Below are 18,209 nucleotides of genomic sequence, written 5' to 3'. Positions count from 1 at the left end.
CTTCTCCAGGGACTGGTCCCTCCTGATAACATGTCCAAAGTAAGTGAGATGAAGTCTTGCCATCCGTGCCTCCAAGGAATGCCCTGGTCACACTTCCTCCAAGACAGATTTATTTGTTCTTTTGGCAGTCCATGGTATATTCAATATTCTTTGCCAATACCATCATTCAAACACATCAGTTCTTCTTCCGTCTTCCTTTATTCATTGTTCAGCTTTCACATGCATATGAGGCGAATGGAAATACCAAGGCTTGGATCAGGCATACCTTAGTCCTCAAAGTTACATCTTTGCTTTGCTCATATCACAAAGCACCACCAAAAGACTGTTTCAGTGTTTTATAATAAGCATATTATTATATTGCTGATTTCTATAGAGCAACCTACTGAGCAGGGTGAGTTCCTGGGGTGAATCTCTGTCTAACTCAGGTATTTAGAGCTCAGAGGTAGAGGTAAGGACAAAATCGCATAGCAGCAGTTTCTTAACAATCTACTCGTCTTTACCCATAAGCCTAACTCCCTTGCACTGATAGCTGCATCTTACATTTAATAAGAAATAAGAGAAACAAAGATGTCACTTTGATGACTAAGGTGCATCTGACCCCAGCTATGGTCTTTTCAACTGCTTCATATGCATGTGAATGTTGGACAATGCTAAAGGAAGACAGAAGAGGAACTGATGTGTCTGAACTGTGGTGTTGGCAAAGAATATTGAACATACGGTGGACTGCCGAAAGAATGAACAAACCAGTCTTAGCAGAAATACAACCGAATGCTCCTTGGAAGGGAGAATGGCGAGACTTCGTCTTGCTTACTTTGGAAACGTCATCAGGCAAGACCAATTGCTAGAAAAGGACATCACGTTTGGTAAAGTAGAGGGTCAGCTAAAAGAGGGAAACATACATATATGCATATACATACATACTGCACGTGTATGTATAGGTGTATATACACACATACATACACACACACAAACACCCGTGGGCCACACAGTCATCCTCATTTAGTGTTTAGTTGTGTGCATCAGGGGACTGTCCCCATAAAGAATGGCCAAGAGGTGACTTCCTAGCTCTTAAAGGACCACCTATTTCCTCTCTGCCTCTCCAGCACCCACTGATGGAAACAGGGTCATAACAATGGTTCAGGTTTCTCAACCACTAAGAAGCAAATGTCCTTTGAAGAAGGCCCTGGTGGCGCAGTGGTTAAGAGCTTGGCTGCTAACCAAAAGGTCTACAGTTCGAATCCACTGGTCACTTCTTGGAAACCCTATGAGGCAGTTCTACTCTTTCTTATAGGGTCACTATAAATCAGAATCGACTCGACAGCAGCGAGTTTGGTTTGGTTTTCCCATAAAAGTTAAGGTTAAGTATGAAAAATATCTGTGTGAGCCACTGCCCCCATTTAGCAGCTCCCAAATGGACCATCTGGATAACATTCCAGATAACTCTGCCATCAGCTCCAACACCTGTAAGACCGGTTCTTTCAGAGGGAGCAAACCTACAGAGAGAGGCTATTTTTGATGTTTTCTAACCCAACAAAAAACCAAAAAGCAGCTTAACAAAGTTTGGCTCGTTATGCGGCAAATTTAAATGGTCTTCTTCCTGAACTCCCCAGAGACAGGCTAATCATGGGAATGATGGAAGAAGTCTTAAAAATAGCACCGCCATTGTACTTTCAAAATAGCAAGCAATATTCTCCTAATGTCCCAAAACCACTCTCGAAAGGAATTAAATAGCTTTCTCCAACTGGCAAAAGTTACAAAACAAAATGTAAATTATTATTTTTTTTTTTAAAAAAAGAAAGCTTTCAAGGCAGTGGTACTACAGACAAGATGCCGGGTTAGAAGAAAATCGGCCAACGTTCTGGGTCATCATCTACAACTTTGCCAAGAATACATCAAGCCTGAATGAAAAGGATTAGGTGGGACCCATTTTTCGCTTCATGCACTTTGCTTTGCAGGTATAGAAACAGTCCCTCTAATGATTTTCATACAAGCAGCAGAAAGAAAGTTCACTTTCCCGTCCCCCAAGCCCAGAGGTCAAACTGCTGACGTAGTACAAGCATGCTTGTGTAATAGCTGAAGTTATAAAACAATGACAAGGTCCTTGAACTAGCAGAACTAGAGAGTATAATGGGTTGGTTTTTTACTCATCTGGCATATGGCAACGTCACTGTGGCAGCGGAAGAGAGAGTACCGGAATTTTCTCCCTACAATTTGATCAGCATCTTCCTATTCAGTTAAATACTGTCTACTTACTCAGGAAAGAGGAGCCTGCAAACTGTCCCACGAATGGTGCATTCACACGTGGGCTTTGTGGGGAGGAGGTGGCTGCTACATCCAAGACAGCCCCCTTCAGTGAAACCAGTTTTGCTCAGTAGTCCTCCTGGCTACTGCCTATCCCAGACTGCCTGGGCAAGGGAAGCAGTGGGGCTAAACCCAGCTCCCTGAGTATCCGGGGTATCTGGTGGGCTCTCCACATCCACTTTTACAGTCCCGGGGTGCATGAGGGGAGCTTGAAGTCTCTGCCCATCTCAGGAGTGGAAAATTTGCCGTGTCTAGAGCCAAGCTTTGTTAAGCTGCTTCGTCTTCTTTCCTTTTTTTGGAAAGTGTTCATCTTCTGGTTGCCAAGGTCAATATCCTAAGGGAGCCCTGGTGACGCAGTGGTTGAGGTGCTCGAGTGCTAACCGAAAGTTTGATGGTTCAAATCCACTATCAGCTCCACAGGAGAAAGATGTGGCAGTCTGCTTCCGTATTGATTCACACCCTTGGGAGCCCAATGGCGTTGCTATGAGCCAGAATCGACTCCGCAGCAGTGGGTTGGATTTTTTTTGAAGGTCAATATCCAGGTGACTAGGTGACGCAAATAGGTAAGCACTAGACTACTAACTAAAAGGCTGGCAGTTCCAATCTACCCAGAGGCACCCTGGAAAACAGGCCTGGCAATCCGCTCCTGATAAGCCACAGCATGAAAACCCTAAGGAACACAGTTCTATTCTGCACACGTGGTGTCACATGAGTCAGAATTGACTCCACAGCAAAGGCTTAAGGTCAATATCCACATCCATTTTTTAAAAAAATTTATGACATAGAATTAAATGGTTTTTTTTAATCAACCAATCCATTAAGAAAATTATTTCATACGGACTTAAAAAAGAATGCCTGTCTTTTTTTTTTTTTTTTTTTTTATAGCTTGCTGGCAAAGTTAGAGCAATAACCATCTTTCGGCCTTACAGAAAATGCACATAAACCAGAGCAGATTTGCTCTTGGCAATTTTTTCACATTTGCTTTTATAAGAAACATGTTTTTGATTGATGGTGAAATTTTATTTATTATATATTTAATGAACCCATGTGAAAATATTTTAAGTTTCATAAAAATGTATTTAGTTAAGTTTGTTTGTTTTAAGATGGAACTTCTGACCTGAGGAGTTCTTTTAACCCACCACTGCAGTAAACCTTCTTTACTTCCATAAGCCTATATCCATGCAGGAAACCCTGGTGGTGTAGTGGTTAAGTGCTATAGCTGCTAACCAAAAGGTCAGCAGTTTGAATCCACCAGGTGCTCCTTGGAAACTCTATGAGGCAGTTCTACTCTGTCCTGTAGGGTTGCTATGAATTGGAATTGACTCAACAGCAATGGGTTTGGTTTGATTTATATCTGTGCATACCTATTTTGCTAGACTCTAGACTCTAGCTACAGGGTCACTATGAGTCGGAATCTACAGGTTTGGTTTGTTTTTTTTCCTAGCTTAATATTCATATTCTTTTTCAGGATTGATCTCTGTTATCACCCAGATCTATGGATATGCCTAAGGCACTGGTTGTCCTTCGGGAGATTCTGATTGGGCTCTTGAGTTTTGTATGAGTTCAGGTAGAAAGGGGATATGCGAGCAGAAGTGAAAGGAGAAAAAACGAGCCCAGACAGAGCAAAACCACTGTTGTGGATTGCACTGTGTCTCCCAAAAAAGATGTGCTGTAAATCCTAACCTCTGTGCCTGTGGTTTATAATCGCATTTGGGAAGGGGTTGTCTGTTACGTTAATAAGGCAGGATTAGTGTAGGGTGTGCCAATCTCTTGCGTGATATGAAAAGAGCAGATTAAGCAAAGCAGAGAGGGGGAAGACAGATGCCCAAACACATGGAGATCTCCAAGGAACCAGGAAGCAGAAGCTGAAGAGACAAGGACCTTCCCCCAGAGCCGACAGAGAGAGAAAGCCCTCCCCGAGAGCCAGCGCTCTGCCTTCAAACTTCTAGCCTCCTAAACTGTGAGAGAATGAATTTCTGTTTGTTAAAGCCATCCACTTATGGTCTTTCTGTTATACCAGCACTAGGTAACTAAGACAATCACTAAGTGAGTAAAGGGGTATTTTGCACTCAGGAAAAGGAAGGCTTAACATTTGTCTAAAACAGGAAGACACTGTGGGTATAATTTTAAGGACAAGTCTAGAAGGTCTGTTGTTAGTTGCTGTTGAGTCGATTCCAATTCATGGCGACCCCATGTGTGCAGAGTAGAACTACTCCATGGAGTTTTCAAGGCTGTGACCTTTTGGAAGCAGATCACCACGCCTGTCCTCCAAGGGACCTCTGGGCAGGTTTTGAACTGTCATCCTTTTGGCTAGTAGTTGAGCACTTAACTGTTCATGCCACCTACGGACTCCATTCTGGAAGGTTTGTTAAAACAGACTGCTGGGCTCCCCTTTCAGAGTTTCTGAACCATGTTCAGTACATCTGGGTTGGGACCTAATAATTTGCATTTCTAACAAGCTCCCTGGTGATCTCCATGATACTGATCTTGGGAACCCCACTAAGACAAGCAATGATCTAGAAGATTCTTCGGAAGAGTTTGTTTGTTTGCTTGTTTCTTTCCAACATATTTCTGTTTTGAATGTACTGGAGCCTCTCTGGAGAGTTCCCAAGTTTTACAAACACGGTTAGCTCTAGGAAAATCTACTTAAAAATTGGTTTCCTGGTAGGGGGCGGGGTGGAGAACTCAGAGCAATGGCAAATCGCAAAATGTGGATTGGTTAACACACTAGTGAATAAAATTATATTCAAAAGGTTGGTGTATACGAGAATTTTCTCCCCCTGAAACCCAGGAAAATAACTGCACTTTATTAATACAGAATAATCACATATTTACCTGCTCATGAGACTATCAACTCACTTTTTAATATAAAGAACATAATTATCACTGAAAAACAAAAATGTAGCAACATCATTATTTTTTTAAGCACGGGTAATTTTCGTCTGGAAACCTGAGATATATATACATAGCAGTGACTTTAAATTATCCCCTCATACTTTTTAAACGGAGTCCAATGCATTTCCCGCCATTTTGGAAACCGGACGGTGTCCCGACCGAACTCCCCACTGAAGCGTATTTTCACAGTGTGCTGATTAAAGCCGTGCAGTTGTTTTCCCTTACCCACAACAATGTAAGAGAAGCTAAACGATTCCAAAGCGAATTAAGTTGCTTACCTTTGAGCCTCGCTCATTAAAAATAATTTCAACATCTAAGATTTTACCAAATTGCTGCAAAGAAACAGAAATACTTTATAAGCAGAGGTGAAGTGGAACAAGTCAGTAGGTACATTGGTAATCATTTCCCAAGTGAGAATTCTTTTTCTCGTTTTTTTAACGTCATGGATACACATTTTACATCGTTCTATTAAGTGGTATGCTTGACCAAGGGAATATGGCAAAATTATGGCATTCGCCATGAGGTGAGGGATCTTAGGAGGGGACTGGTACGAAAATATGTACTCAAAGGGTCAATTCTATTTTCCTTTCTTCGTGTGTGAATTATTGCTTTCCCAGGCACTGAGCAGCAAAGACCAGAAATGGCTACTCTATACCCTGATCCTCTGAGACCATCCCAATAGCCACTGGGAGAAACAAACCAATGAAGTGGGATTTTGATAATAAAATGTCCAATTGAAGTATGATATTGAGGGGGTCAGGCCCTTAACCTCCATAAAAGCTAGGAGCAGCCAGACCACATGACAGAAGTGAAGGAGAACAGACAAAAGCAAGATTCACTCCATGGACACCCATCATCATCAAGATACCTACATGGTTTTGGTCGGCCCTCAGGCTGAAATGTACTTTCTCAAGAAGATTCTCTATATTTTGAAACACACAGATAGACTTAGCATCGATAAACTCCATAAGAAATGAGAGCAGCTCTCAATGTCTTCAAGTCTAGACACTAAATTTCAGATTACAAATTAATTAGGTTAGTTTTAGAAAGTTTCACTCAGGGTGAGAGAGCCACCAGATAAAATACAGGATGCCCAGCTAAATTTAAATTTCAGATTTTTTTAAGGCTAAGTATGCCCCATGCAACATTTGGGGCATGTGTATAATTAAAAAAAATATTCGCAGTTTATTTGAAATTCAAATTTAACTGGTGCTCTGTATTTTTATCGCTCAATCTTGCAGTCCCTGTGAGGAATGCACATCAAATAATTCTTGATTAACACTTAATAGAAGGCAACAAGGACCCTGAAACCAAAAGCATCCGATAAGCCAAAATCCTTTCCCTCGACCTTAGAATCTTTCCAGATTTCTTAGATTCCATCAAGTAGATTGGATGTTTCTTGAGTACAGCCTGCTCTACAGAAGTGCAGAGTGGCGGGGAGACACAAAAGGATGTGGCATGGCAGACAAGACAGAGGAAGACGGAAAATTTAATGTAGAATGACAGCAAATGCCCTTTTTAGTGAAGCGCATTTTTTAAAAATTAAAAAAAAAAACGAAGGGTCTTTTCGTGAAGGGCATTATTTTTTAATAAAATTAAACAGAACAATGTAAAAAAATTTTTTTTCATCCTCTCTTTCTTTTATCTTGAGCTTTTCCATCATTCCACTTGCTTTTGCATCCTGGATTTTAATTGCATCCCTTATGACTGCAGGAGGGTCTGGGTTTTATTTCTCTCCCTGGCTGGAAGGCATTAAGCACACCTCTGTGTAAGAGAGAACAGAGTGATTAGGGGTAGGATAGAAAGAGTACCAACATCAGGACCCAGAGTTTGGGCCAGAGCAAAGTGCTTCAATCAGAATACTGAGAGTCCCAAGGAGTAAGTGTCAAGAGTCCCCCATTAAAATTCAAAATAAAATTATTTGGAACGTAGAGCTGTTATCCTCTGGAACATACAAAGGAATATATATCTTCCTGGGAAAGAAAAAAATGCACACTCCAATTGAATATAAATAGCTCAAAACCTTGGAATAAAAGTATTTCTGACTTTGCAATAAACTAACGCAATGCTTACGTCACCCTATTCAATAGAAATGTGCCCATTCCTCAGGATATGTATTCGGCCAGGGGGATTACAGACTTGCATTCTCCCTGTTGATTAGTCAAAGGCTTCAGAGGGGAGTAGAAGGATACAAAGAAGCCAAGAAGAGAAGACTCAACCAGGAAAGGAGATAGAAAGTCTACATTTCTAGCATATCCAATAGAAATACCAAGAAATGTGCACGTGACTTACCCTGCAATTTGTAGACACTCAAATATTCTTTTGGTCAAGATAATACTCTTCTACAGAGTATACTCTTCTACAGTTCCCTAGGTTTGAGCAGAGAAAAATCATTAAAAAGAGAAGAGAACTTCCAGATTTGAGAACAGAGGATTTGCCTTTCGAAGGTGAACTGAATTTCATAGTAAAGAATCCCCCAGCTTGGTGCACTCCTAAGAGCAGTAATTTTAATACACCATGCTTAGAATATTCAGTCCACACAGATGCTATCATATTTATTTCAGGCATAAGAACCTAGAAGCATGTGTATTTATGGATAGAGACTTGAAAAAAGACTTCTTGCAAAACCATGAAGCAAATGTCATCTACGGAACATTCTCTAAGAAGTCAACATAAAACTCTTCCTTTAAAATAAGATCAGATTGAGATAGAACCAACTGACAAGCAGCTTTAGGATGACTCATTGCCTAAATGAAACAATGGTACCATATGCCCAGAAATGGCCTGAAATGTTTGCCTCTTTGGCAATTGCCATTGGTCTGATGATTCTCAAAGCTAGCGAAATAAGCTGCAAGAAAAATGCTGAAGCAAGCCCCATTTCTAAGACAGTTGTGTACTATATTTATAGTATCAACAGTTTAATTGGAAAGTTTGGTACTAATGATGTAAACACAGCTGGCACATTTTCAATTTAAATAGACACGACTCATTCGCAGACATAACTAGCATTTGTTTGCTCAACAGCAATGTTCAGTGACGTCTCGGAATCCACACAAGGTGTCTCAATAGCTGTATCAAGAGCAAAATCCGGAAGCTTACAGGCACGCACTTGGGCAAATATGTACCGAGCGTTTTTAGACATGCTCAGATCAAATAATATTTCTCTGGAAAACTGTGAACGGTGTTCAACAGCTACAGCATAAAATATGAAAGTAAAGGTTAGTTCAAAGACTGTGTGTAGAGGCTAAGAAAGGCATCATCCCAGTTTTCTTTGGGTCTGCTTCATGTTTGGAATGCAAAAATGGGAGAAGGCACAATGTCATGTCCAAAGAAATGGTTTCACTACCCATAACACCACAGTAGATGGAACTTCGGCATTAACACTGAAGGCACAGGCATGCCCTGCTCTGTTTTTATTACTGAAAAGGTGGTGTCATGGACTGAATTGTGTCCCCCCAGGATATGTATCAACGTGGTTAGGCCTAGATTCTCAGGATTGTATGATTGTCCACCATTTTGTCATCTGATGTGATTTTCCTGTGTGTTGTAAATCTGACCTCTATGATGTTAATGAGGCAGGATTAGAGGCAGTTATGTTAATGAGGCAGGACTCAATCTACAAGATGAGGTTGTGTCTTAAGTCAATCTCTTTCAAGATATAAAAGACAGAAGCAAGCAGAGAGACAGGGGACCTCACACCACCAAGAAACAAGAGCCAGGAGAATAGCGTGTCCATTGGATTCGGGGTTCCTGAGCTGAGAAGCTCCTCGATCGGGGAAGATTGATGACAAGGACCTTCCCCTAGAGTCAACAGAAAAGAATTTGGACTTTTAGCCTCCTAGACGGTGAGAGAATAAATTTGTTTGTTAAAGCCATCCACTTGGGGTATTTCTGTTACAGCAGCAATAGATAACTAGGACAGGTGGTCAGGAGACCTTCTTTTGCATGGACTAATAGTCACATGGTCTGGTTTCCTGACAATAAGGAAAAACTTGAGTAGATCATTTTCCGTCCAGAGGAGCTGGATTCTGACAGCAGAAACAAGCTGTTATATAAACAAGAACATTGTGCACATTTGAGGGGGAGCAGCTGATTCTCAAAACAACTCTATGAAAGACTGTGTTGTAGCAGAGCTCTGAATGTATTACAACCCACCACTCTACCAGCTGAAAGTTGGAGGTTCAAACCCACCCAGAGGCACCTCGGAAGAATGGCCTGGTGATCTTCTTTAGCCGAAAGGTCACAGACTTGAAAACTCTATGGAGCGGTTCTACCCTGCACACATGGCTTTGCTGTGAGTCGGAATTGAGTCAATAGCAAGTAACAACAACAACGACTCCCTCTCTAAGCCCAGAAACTTGTACATTTAAAATATTTGGTTAAATTAAACATTCTGCTCAGGAGCAAGGCATCGTAATGAATTTGGCAGAAATCCAAACATTCATTCCATAGGCTCATCAAGAATTCAAATGTAGAGAAAGAATGCTCATGGACGAGCCCAAACATGAAGACAGAGCTCAATAAGAACATCATCAGGCCGGCACCAACGTCTCTTCCAGCAAAACATTGGGACTACTGCCCCTGATGACATAAGACATCCACTCATTCATACCCCAAATTGGTGTTTTCAAAAGACTCTGGCTTCTGCTTTGGCTATTGAGCCATACAACTTCTTGCCCAAGACATGTTTCATCTTAAAAGAAAAAAAGAAAGGAAATCTAAGATGAGCTAGAAGGTTTAATGCCCAACACTGGAGCAAATGCTTCCAAAAAAGGAAGGAGTAAAGAATATGGAATGTGTGGTGGAAGAAAGGTACCTGGGGTTGCAACAAAGAGGCATTGGAGCCACAAATCAAAAATAAAATGTGTGACACTTGGAGTAACCATTAGGCGTGTTGGGTTGCAAACTTCATCACAGAATTGAATTATGGATTAAAGAAGTGGTTATGAATGCTGCCAAGTTTTTTTTAAAGGTGGTTGCTTTTCTTCTCCCCCTTTGAAATCCCCATGGCCATGTTTAACAAAAGAGGCAAAGGACAAAGTAGCAAAGATCTTTGTGGGTGTCTTACTCTGGCAATGTCCTTGTAAGCCCTGCCAATATAAGCGGACAAGGGCAGAATGAAGCACCAAAAGGAGAGAAGACACCTCAGGACCAAATGATTTGAGAAACATCTAGTTGGGATCAAAATATACTTTCTTACAGTAACTATGATCTCAAAGAGGAAACCATGCATAATTCTCTAAACTCAAGGGTGAGGAGCCAACCGGAATGCTTACAGATGCTTTTCAACATGATGCACACCACTAAATGTGCCTCACAGCAAGTATGGGTTTGCCACCGCTGATGCCTGGCCAGCAAAAACAGACATTTAGTGTTTAAACTCCATTCCTTTAGATGGTGATTGTAAACCACGGAGGGGCCTCAGACTTAGCACAAGTAGTCAACGAATCATATGTGCCCCAATCATTTTTATGGACTAAATTCCCCTCTACACACACAGATCTTGCATACTTTCTCTTAAATGAACACAGATGCTGTTGGTAATGAACACAATTCATTTTCATGTTATCGAATTTTTGCTGCATTTTCTTCATTGATAAATAAGAAATGCACAGCACATTGCCAGTTGCTAAAAAACGTTGACTTTCAATAAAACGTGGTTCTGAAACCAGTGGATTTTGACCAAGACTTGATCAAGGTAGTGGAATCTTTTTGGTGAGAACTTACTCTGTGCCACCTGTTCTGTTCCTATAAGAATACAGAGGTTCAGTCCCTTCTCTGTGAGTTCTACCTGTGGATATTTTGAATATTTCTCTGTAATGCTCAAGTAACTTTCAAGATAAGTGAGAACACCAGAGAGGCAAGAGGACCCTTTGGGGTGGGAACTGGGCTGTGCTTCATTGTGAGTGACACAGTGAACCAGCACAGAGAGGGTCACTAAGACGACCAAACTCAACGGTAACATCTCCATGACATACTACGTTGAAGACTAAAGACAGGCAGAACAGCAAGATACCTTCCTAACTGACGTGGCAAAAAGAATATAATTCCTCTGGCTGCTCACCATTCAAACCAGGTCTCGCTGCTTTACACACACTTAACCTCGACTTTAACTTTGAATGCTCTGCACTTTTCAAAGTCATCTTTGACCTGAAGTGCCTGAGGGTATCTCCAGCTCTGGAAGAGTTAGAGGGCTTAACTCAAGGTTATTACCAAATGAGGGAGATAAAAGTGCAAACGCTGACCTTTTCCTCTGAAATGTCAGGATTCAAGTCTGGGTATCTTAAATATTAGGACGCTTGGGCTGCCTTTGTGTCAGATGCATACTTGATAAACATTATGCGTGTTAAAGGAGGAAAAGCTACAGGCCCACCCCAAAGCGGCAGAGACCTTGGGTAATGAACTTGAGGTCCTTTTTCACATATAGGGAATTCCACCAGCTCTGTACAGAAAAAAGGCATTGAAGTTGGCCCCCTTCTTATTCCTTTTGTAATATTTGCAGCCATTCACAAGCCATTAGAAGAAGACGCTCTCCAAGCAGCCAAGCTTTGCTGTAAGTCAATGATAAGGATGCAGTTCTTTTCATTGAATCCACAGGCATTTCCCACCAATGTTATGGACAAATGGACAAATAGGGAGCTTACAGACAAATAGACCGACTATATTTGTAAACCACCTTGCATCTGTCAGTTAGCTGGAATATGGTGGCTTGCACGTTGTTATGCTGGAAGCTATGCCACTGGTATTTCAATTATCAGCAGGGTCACCCATGGTGGACAGGTTTCGTCGGAGCTCCCATTCTAAAACAGACTAGGAGGAAGGACCCGGTGATCTAATTCTGAAAAAAATTAGCCAATGAAAACCTTATGGATCACCATAGAACTCTGTGCAATACAGTGCTCAAAGACGAGCCCTTTAAGTTGGAAGGCATTACATCATGCTTGGTAAAGCAGAGGGTTATTGAAAAAGAGGAAGACCCTCAATGAGACGGCTTGACACAGTGGCTGCAACAATGGGATCAAACATATCAATGAGCATGAAGATGGCACAGGACTGCAAGGTTTTGTACTGTTATACGTAAGGTTGTTATACAGAACCAAGATGACTGGTGATGTTTATTTAATCACGACATGGGGTCCCAGACCACAGGATTTGGGATAATCAGTGGGCTTATTTTAACAGTGGGTAATCTGAGAGTTAGGAGCCAACTTGATGGCACTAGCAAGAACAAGAACACATTTACAAAAGGAATAATATCCAAGCCCTGTTGTGGCTTTGTCCTTTGGTGGAACTGAGCCCAAAAGAATGGTAAACACTTCTCAGTGTGAGTCAGGCAGATATGTCCAGAGAAAGAATCAGGCTCCTGATGATACATGAGGAAGCATCCATATCATTCGTTTTCTCTGGGTTGGAGGTAGTTTCTGGCCAGCTCTGCATTTCAGTAAGCACTGGGCAAGGCTGTCATTTGTAGTATATAGAACCACATTAGCACCTCTGAACCCCTGCTCAATGACTCCAGGAGAACGTATGCTGCAGAATTCAAGTCAGACTTAGAAATCTCTAGGGTTTTTGGTTTGTTTGTTTTTGTTCTTTCTTTTCTCTAAATGAGGCTTCATCCAGAACTAGTTATTCTCTGCAACTGCATCTAAAATCTAAATGCACAGTGCCTGGGAAAGAGTGGAGTATGTCAGGAGTCACTCTTCCTGAAAAGCTATCAACTGCAGAAGAGAAATGAACCAAGATGACTTGGAACATATATTTTGGCGGTGACATGGGGTCCCAGACCACTGGATCTGGGATAATTAGCAGGCTTGTTTTGACAGTGGGTAATATGAGAGTTCATTTTCCATTTGATGTTCATGTTACTTATTAAGAAGAGAACCATGTGGCAAGATGGTAACATGGTGAGCATATGCAAAGAAATTTCTACTAAAGTCATAAAGAGATCCTATGGACAGTACACCCACAGGCCAGGGTCTACCATGCTTTTTCTTCCAGAGTAAACATCTCATCTTAGTATTGTAAATAGCAAGAACTTACAGGAGGGAGGGAGGACACTGGGGACTCACAGAGTGGGGACTGCAAGGAAGAAAGGTGGTACTTACGCCAAACATTTGTCGAAGGTCTGGATCCCGGAACCTGAAGGGAATATTTGAGACATGCAGCCTCTTGGGCTGGGACTTGTTTTCCGTGTTTTCGGAAGGTTGTGTCTGGGGCTGGCCATCCGTTGGTGCTGCATCGTCTGTCTGCTAAAAGAACAAGAGCAAAGTAGAGAGGCTCTGAGTGGACCCGAAGGCTCTGTCCCAATGCGATTTTGTTTCCTCTACGTGGTGGGAACACGCAAGACCAAAGGAATAAGGAAAGGATAAGAATTGCTGAAGGAGCCCTGGTGGTGCAACAGTGAAGTGCTTGGCTGCCGACTGAGAGGTAGGCAGTTGGAATTCACCAGCTGCTCTGCAAGAGAAAGACCTGGTGATCTGCTCCTGGAAAGATTACAGCTTAGGAAACCCTATAACGCAGTTCTACTCTGTCCTAGAGGACCACTATGAGTGGGAGTTGACTTGAGGGCACCAAACAACAACAAAGGAACTGCTGAGCCATTCGTTCACTCACTTATTAATTCAACATATTTTCATTGAATATCCACTGTGTGCCCAGCATCGTGCTGGGATTCAGCAGTGAGCCAAGCAGATAAACATTCCTGCCCTCACAGAGTGTACATTCTCATGGAGGAAGACAAACAACAAACAAATATAGTTTGGCAGAGGGAGGTAAACACTACAGAGAAAATTAGAGCAAAGGTGGGGAGTTTTAAAAGGCAATCAGAGAAAACCTCATCAAGAAGGGGGCATTCATCATTAAAGGGGGAGAGTGTATATCCCTTAATCAATGCTGTTCAGAGTATTAAGACTGCATACATAATTACTGAGGCTACACAGATCAAATATCCAGTAAATGCAGTGAAAAAAATAAATTGAAAAGCTTATTTGGTATTCTGTAGTCAAGTAACCAGCTCATTGACTTAATTTTTTCGTTGTTGCCTTCAGCTTTTAGTTTCTGGATCGTGTGCACCTGCGTGGTCTGATATAGCTGACCACGTGGGCTATTTAAATTAGTTAAAATAAAATATTCAGTTTCTTGTTTGCACCAGCCACATTTCCAGTGCTCAATAGTCACATGTGGCTAGTGGCTTCCATACTGGACAGTGCAGATATAGAACATTTTTATCATTGCAGAAAGTTCTATTGGACCTGGTTGTAGATTATGTCACATGATCTCCCTCTCTCAAAAACAAAACAAAACAAAACAAGTTAACATGTTATCACATTGGCTCCCATAAATAGGCAAGGCCTAGGAGAAAAGTCATAGTAACATTTGGTATATTTAGAGCCACTGTCATTTTCTCAGTTCAACACTTTTCACATACCATCAATGCCTCATTTTCTAGATACTCTCCCTGTAATTAGCACACCCTGCCTCTAGGTGGCAGAAGATACCACTTGCCTGAGATCCCTGATTTCTCTGAAACCATGACAGAAAACGTCTGCTGAAGCCCATCAAATTTATGAACAAGGCAGCTTCCTCACCTATTTATAAGCAATTTATAAGCACGTAACTGGAATGAAACTGTCAACACAACAGCCAGGCATAAAATAATAAAGCCATAGAGAAGGAGACGATTTTACAAACTGAAATATAAAGGAAACACCCAAATAACACAGGCATAATTAGAGACTTTCTCATCAACCCTTGTGTTCATTGGCAGATTTCATGTGCATCCACCTCTCCTCCTCCAACACACCCTGAATTGTATTTTCAAGATAAGCTCTCCCAATGACTGGCAAACTATTCTTCAATGCTGTTGGATTTAATAAGAGGGAAGATGTTGGTAGTTTTCTTATATGAAAATAGGGAATAATAATAGAACATACCTTATAAGGCTTTGTGAAGATGAAATGCAATAATGTGTGCCAAGTTGGCAGAATTCTTGGCACATAGTATATATTCAATAAAGAAGCCCTAGTGGTTCAGTGGTTAAGTGCTTGGCTGCTAACTGAAAGGTTGGTGGTTCAAACTCACCCAGAGGCTCTGTGGCAGAAAGACCTGGCGATCTGCTCCTGTAAAGATTACAGCCTAGAAAATCCTATTGGGCAGTTCTACTCTGTCATATGGGGTTGCAATTAGTTGGAATCAACTCAAAGGCACACAAAAACAACAACATATATTCAATAAATGGAAGGTAATGGGTTTTTAGGAGTGGAGGTGATTTAAAAAAAATTGTCGAGACAGAGGAGTAAAAATCCCCTCTAAGGAAGTATAAAGGAAAGACTCATTTATTTACGAAATGCATCTTTACTGAGCAGCTACCTTGTTCTAGACACAAGTTGATCCTCCAAGTCACATACGGTTCTCAGTTTATTGGAAGAGAGAGAAGGAGAAAAAGATAATTTAATATAGACAGTAAGGAGCCCTGGTGGTGCAATGGTTAAGCCCTTGGATGCTAACCAAAAGATCAGCAGTTTAAACCCACCAGCCTCTCCGCAGGGGAAGGATGTGGCAGTCTGCTTCTGTAGATTACAGCCTTGGAAACCCTATGGGGCAGTTCTAGTCTGTCCTATAGGGTAACTATAGGGTTGCTATGAGTTAGAATCGACTGGACGGCACCTACAACAATAAGGCAATACAGACTGTTAAGCGTTGGGCTAACAGTAGATCATAAAGGACTGAGTTAACCTGAATCAGGGACATGTGGCACAGTGGGAGAGTCAGGAAGGCATGCCACCCCGGAGGAAAAAGATGAAGTGAGAGGTGTCTAAGGAAAGAGGTGAAGGAGATAGCTGCTGTGCCAGCAGATGACCAAGCAGGAGCAAAGATGCAGACATGTGAAAGAATGTTCTGGATTCAGAGGAGTATGTGTGGGTTTTGGTGCAACTGGTAGGAGGGGTATGTATGGAGGAGAGGCAAGGGAGTAGATTGCAGAGGTTGGCAGGGGCTGGATCACGAAGACCCTGTGTGCAGAGGGAGGGTATGAATTTCATCCTAACAGCTATGAGCTGCCATCAAAGGGCCATAGCAGGGGCATGACCAGCATATGACACATCAGCTGAGCCATGGTAGGCACATGACAAGTGTCTGCTTAATGACTGATGGGCTCACTGAATGAGTGAATGATGGGAGTATGTGTAAACCAAACCAATGAATGAATGAATGAGTAAACAATCAACTTCACCACCTCCAAGTGGTAGTCGAATCTCAGTATATTAACACTGAGCCCCAAGAGAGCAGGAACTGTGTTTTCCCTTCTAGTAACACGAATAGTCACCACCTGTCAGTTGGTTGTACTGTGGTGACCTGCACGATGCTATGATTCTGGGAGCTATGCCTTTTATATTTCAAATACCAGCTGGGTCAACCAGAGTGGACAGGTTTCAGGAAAGCTTCCAGACAAAAACAGGCTAAGAAGAAAGGTCTAGAAATTTACTTCCGAAATTAGCCAACCCAAACTGTATGAATCACAATAAAATGCTGGAAGATGACCCCCTAGATTGGAAGGCACTACACAATAGCCGCCAACAATGGATCCCAACATACCAATGATCAGGAAGATGGCGCAGGACCCGGCAATGTTCTGCTCTGTTACACAGAAGGTTGCCATGAGTCATAACCAACTTGAAGGCAACTGAGAACAATAAAATGCATTTTCACACATTCCTGAGATGGAAATGACTTTGAATCATGAGAACATCACCTGTCGGAGGAGTGAGTAAGGGCCTTGGAACTCAATCACAAGGCTCTAATTTTGCAGAAGCAGTAACTAAGAGTTGGGAGTAGACCTCAAGCTTCCAGTCCATTTTCTCCCTCCTGTTAGAAGTTGTTATTTAAACACAAATTAAAATGAGCTCCTTCTCAACCCAAGAAGGAGACTTACATTTGGGTTTGTGCACAACTGGTGGATGTTTCAGTTTCATAAACCTAATTAGGAATTACAGAGATTATGATTAAACATATTAAATGATTAATAGCATTATGCCGCTCATGTGAAAATTAAAATTAATCATCTTTAGTCAAACAGGACTTTGGAGAAATCTCTGCATTGTTTCCTTTGATAAAAACATACAACGCTCAATTAATCATTTGGTAGTGTATGAATGCATACAAATGCTCATAAACTGTTCTGTAGGAATACCTGTGTACTAAAAATCATTTTTAAAGAAAAAGAGTAAAATAAAAAATAAAGCCAAAAATGTTTCAGACCATTGCAGGCATATGAAAAGGAAAGAGAAGAGAGGTTTCAGGATCCAGAAGTTTGAAAGAACAACAGGATAAAAAAATATATATATGCATGTGTGTGTTTTTCTTTTTGACTGAGTGTGCTTATTTAAATGTTGTTGTTGTTAGGTGCCATTGAGTCATTTCTGATTCATAGGGACCTTATGTATAACAGAAGAAAACATTGCCCACTCCTGCACCATTCTCACAATCATTGCTACATGTGAGCCCATTGTTGCAGCCACTGTGTCAACCCATCTTGTTGAGGGTTTTCCTCTTTGTTAATGACCCTCTACTTTACCAAGCGTGATGTTCTTCTCCAGGGACTGGTTCCTCCTGATAGCATCTCGAAAGTATGGGAGACAAAGTCTCATCACCTTCGTTTCTAAGGAGCATCCTGGCTGTACTTCTTCCCAGACAGATTTGTTAGTTCGTTGTCAAGTATTGCGATGTAACACCAAGAAAGAGGGTTTCTGAATTGCAAAAACCTGTATGTGAGCCCAGCTCCATCACTTGCTAACCTTAGGACACGCCTTTTCCTGGGTCTCAGTTTACTCATCTGGAAAGGAGGACCATAACAGTGCCAACTTCACTGCATTGTGGTGAGGACCAAATGCATCAGGAGAGGTACAAAGCCACTACTACAGAGCCTACAGCACAATAGAACTGGGTCATCTTCTGGTGGCTCCAGCCATTCCTTGGCTTGGAGCTGCATGACTCCAGCCTCTGCCTCCGTCTTCACA

General features: G+C 41.7%; 1 protein-coding gene across 7 annotated transcripts in view; it reads right to left on the bottom strand.

The window, feature by feature from the left end:
* The window catches only part of RBFOX1 (RNA binding fox-1 homolog 1), a 1,254,735-nt gene that overhangs the window by 138,166 nt on the left and 1,098,360 nt on the right, over nt 1-18,209 (bottom strand). For 6 of the 7 annotated variants that reach the window (XM_004373237.1, XM_004373236.1, XM_004373238.1 and 3 more), the window contains exons 3-4: nt 13,302-13,445; nt 5,475-5,528 (exon numbers count right to left, since the gene is read on the bottom strand). In XM_004373237.1, the coding sequence (XP_004373294.1) occupies nt 5,475-5,528; nt 13,302-13,445 (198 nt within the window). The remainder of the gene's footprint in view (nt 1-5,474; nt 5,529-13,301; nt 13,446-18,209) is intronic. The other variant, XM_012554607.1, reaches the window with a different exon arrangement.

Source organism: Trichechus manatus, unplaced genomic scaffold (assembly GCF_000243295.1).
Source record: "Trichechus manatus latirostris isolate Lorelei unplaced genomic scaffold, TriManLat1.0 scaffold00024, whole genome shotgun sequence".
Classification (NCBI taxonomy): domain Eukaryota; kingdom Metazoa; phylum Chordata; class Mammalia; order Sirenia; family Trichechidae; genus Trichechus; species Trichechus manatus.
The sequence above is the reverse complement of the archived record's forward strand: the minus strand, read 5'-3'. Positions and strand labels throughout refer to the sequence as shown.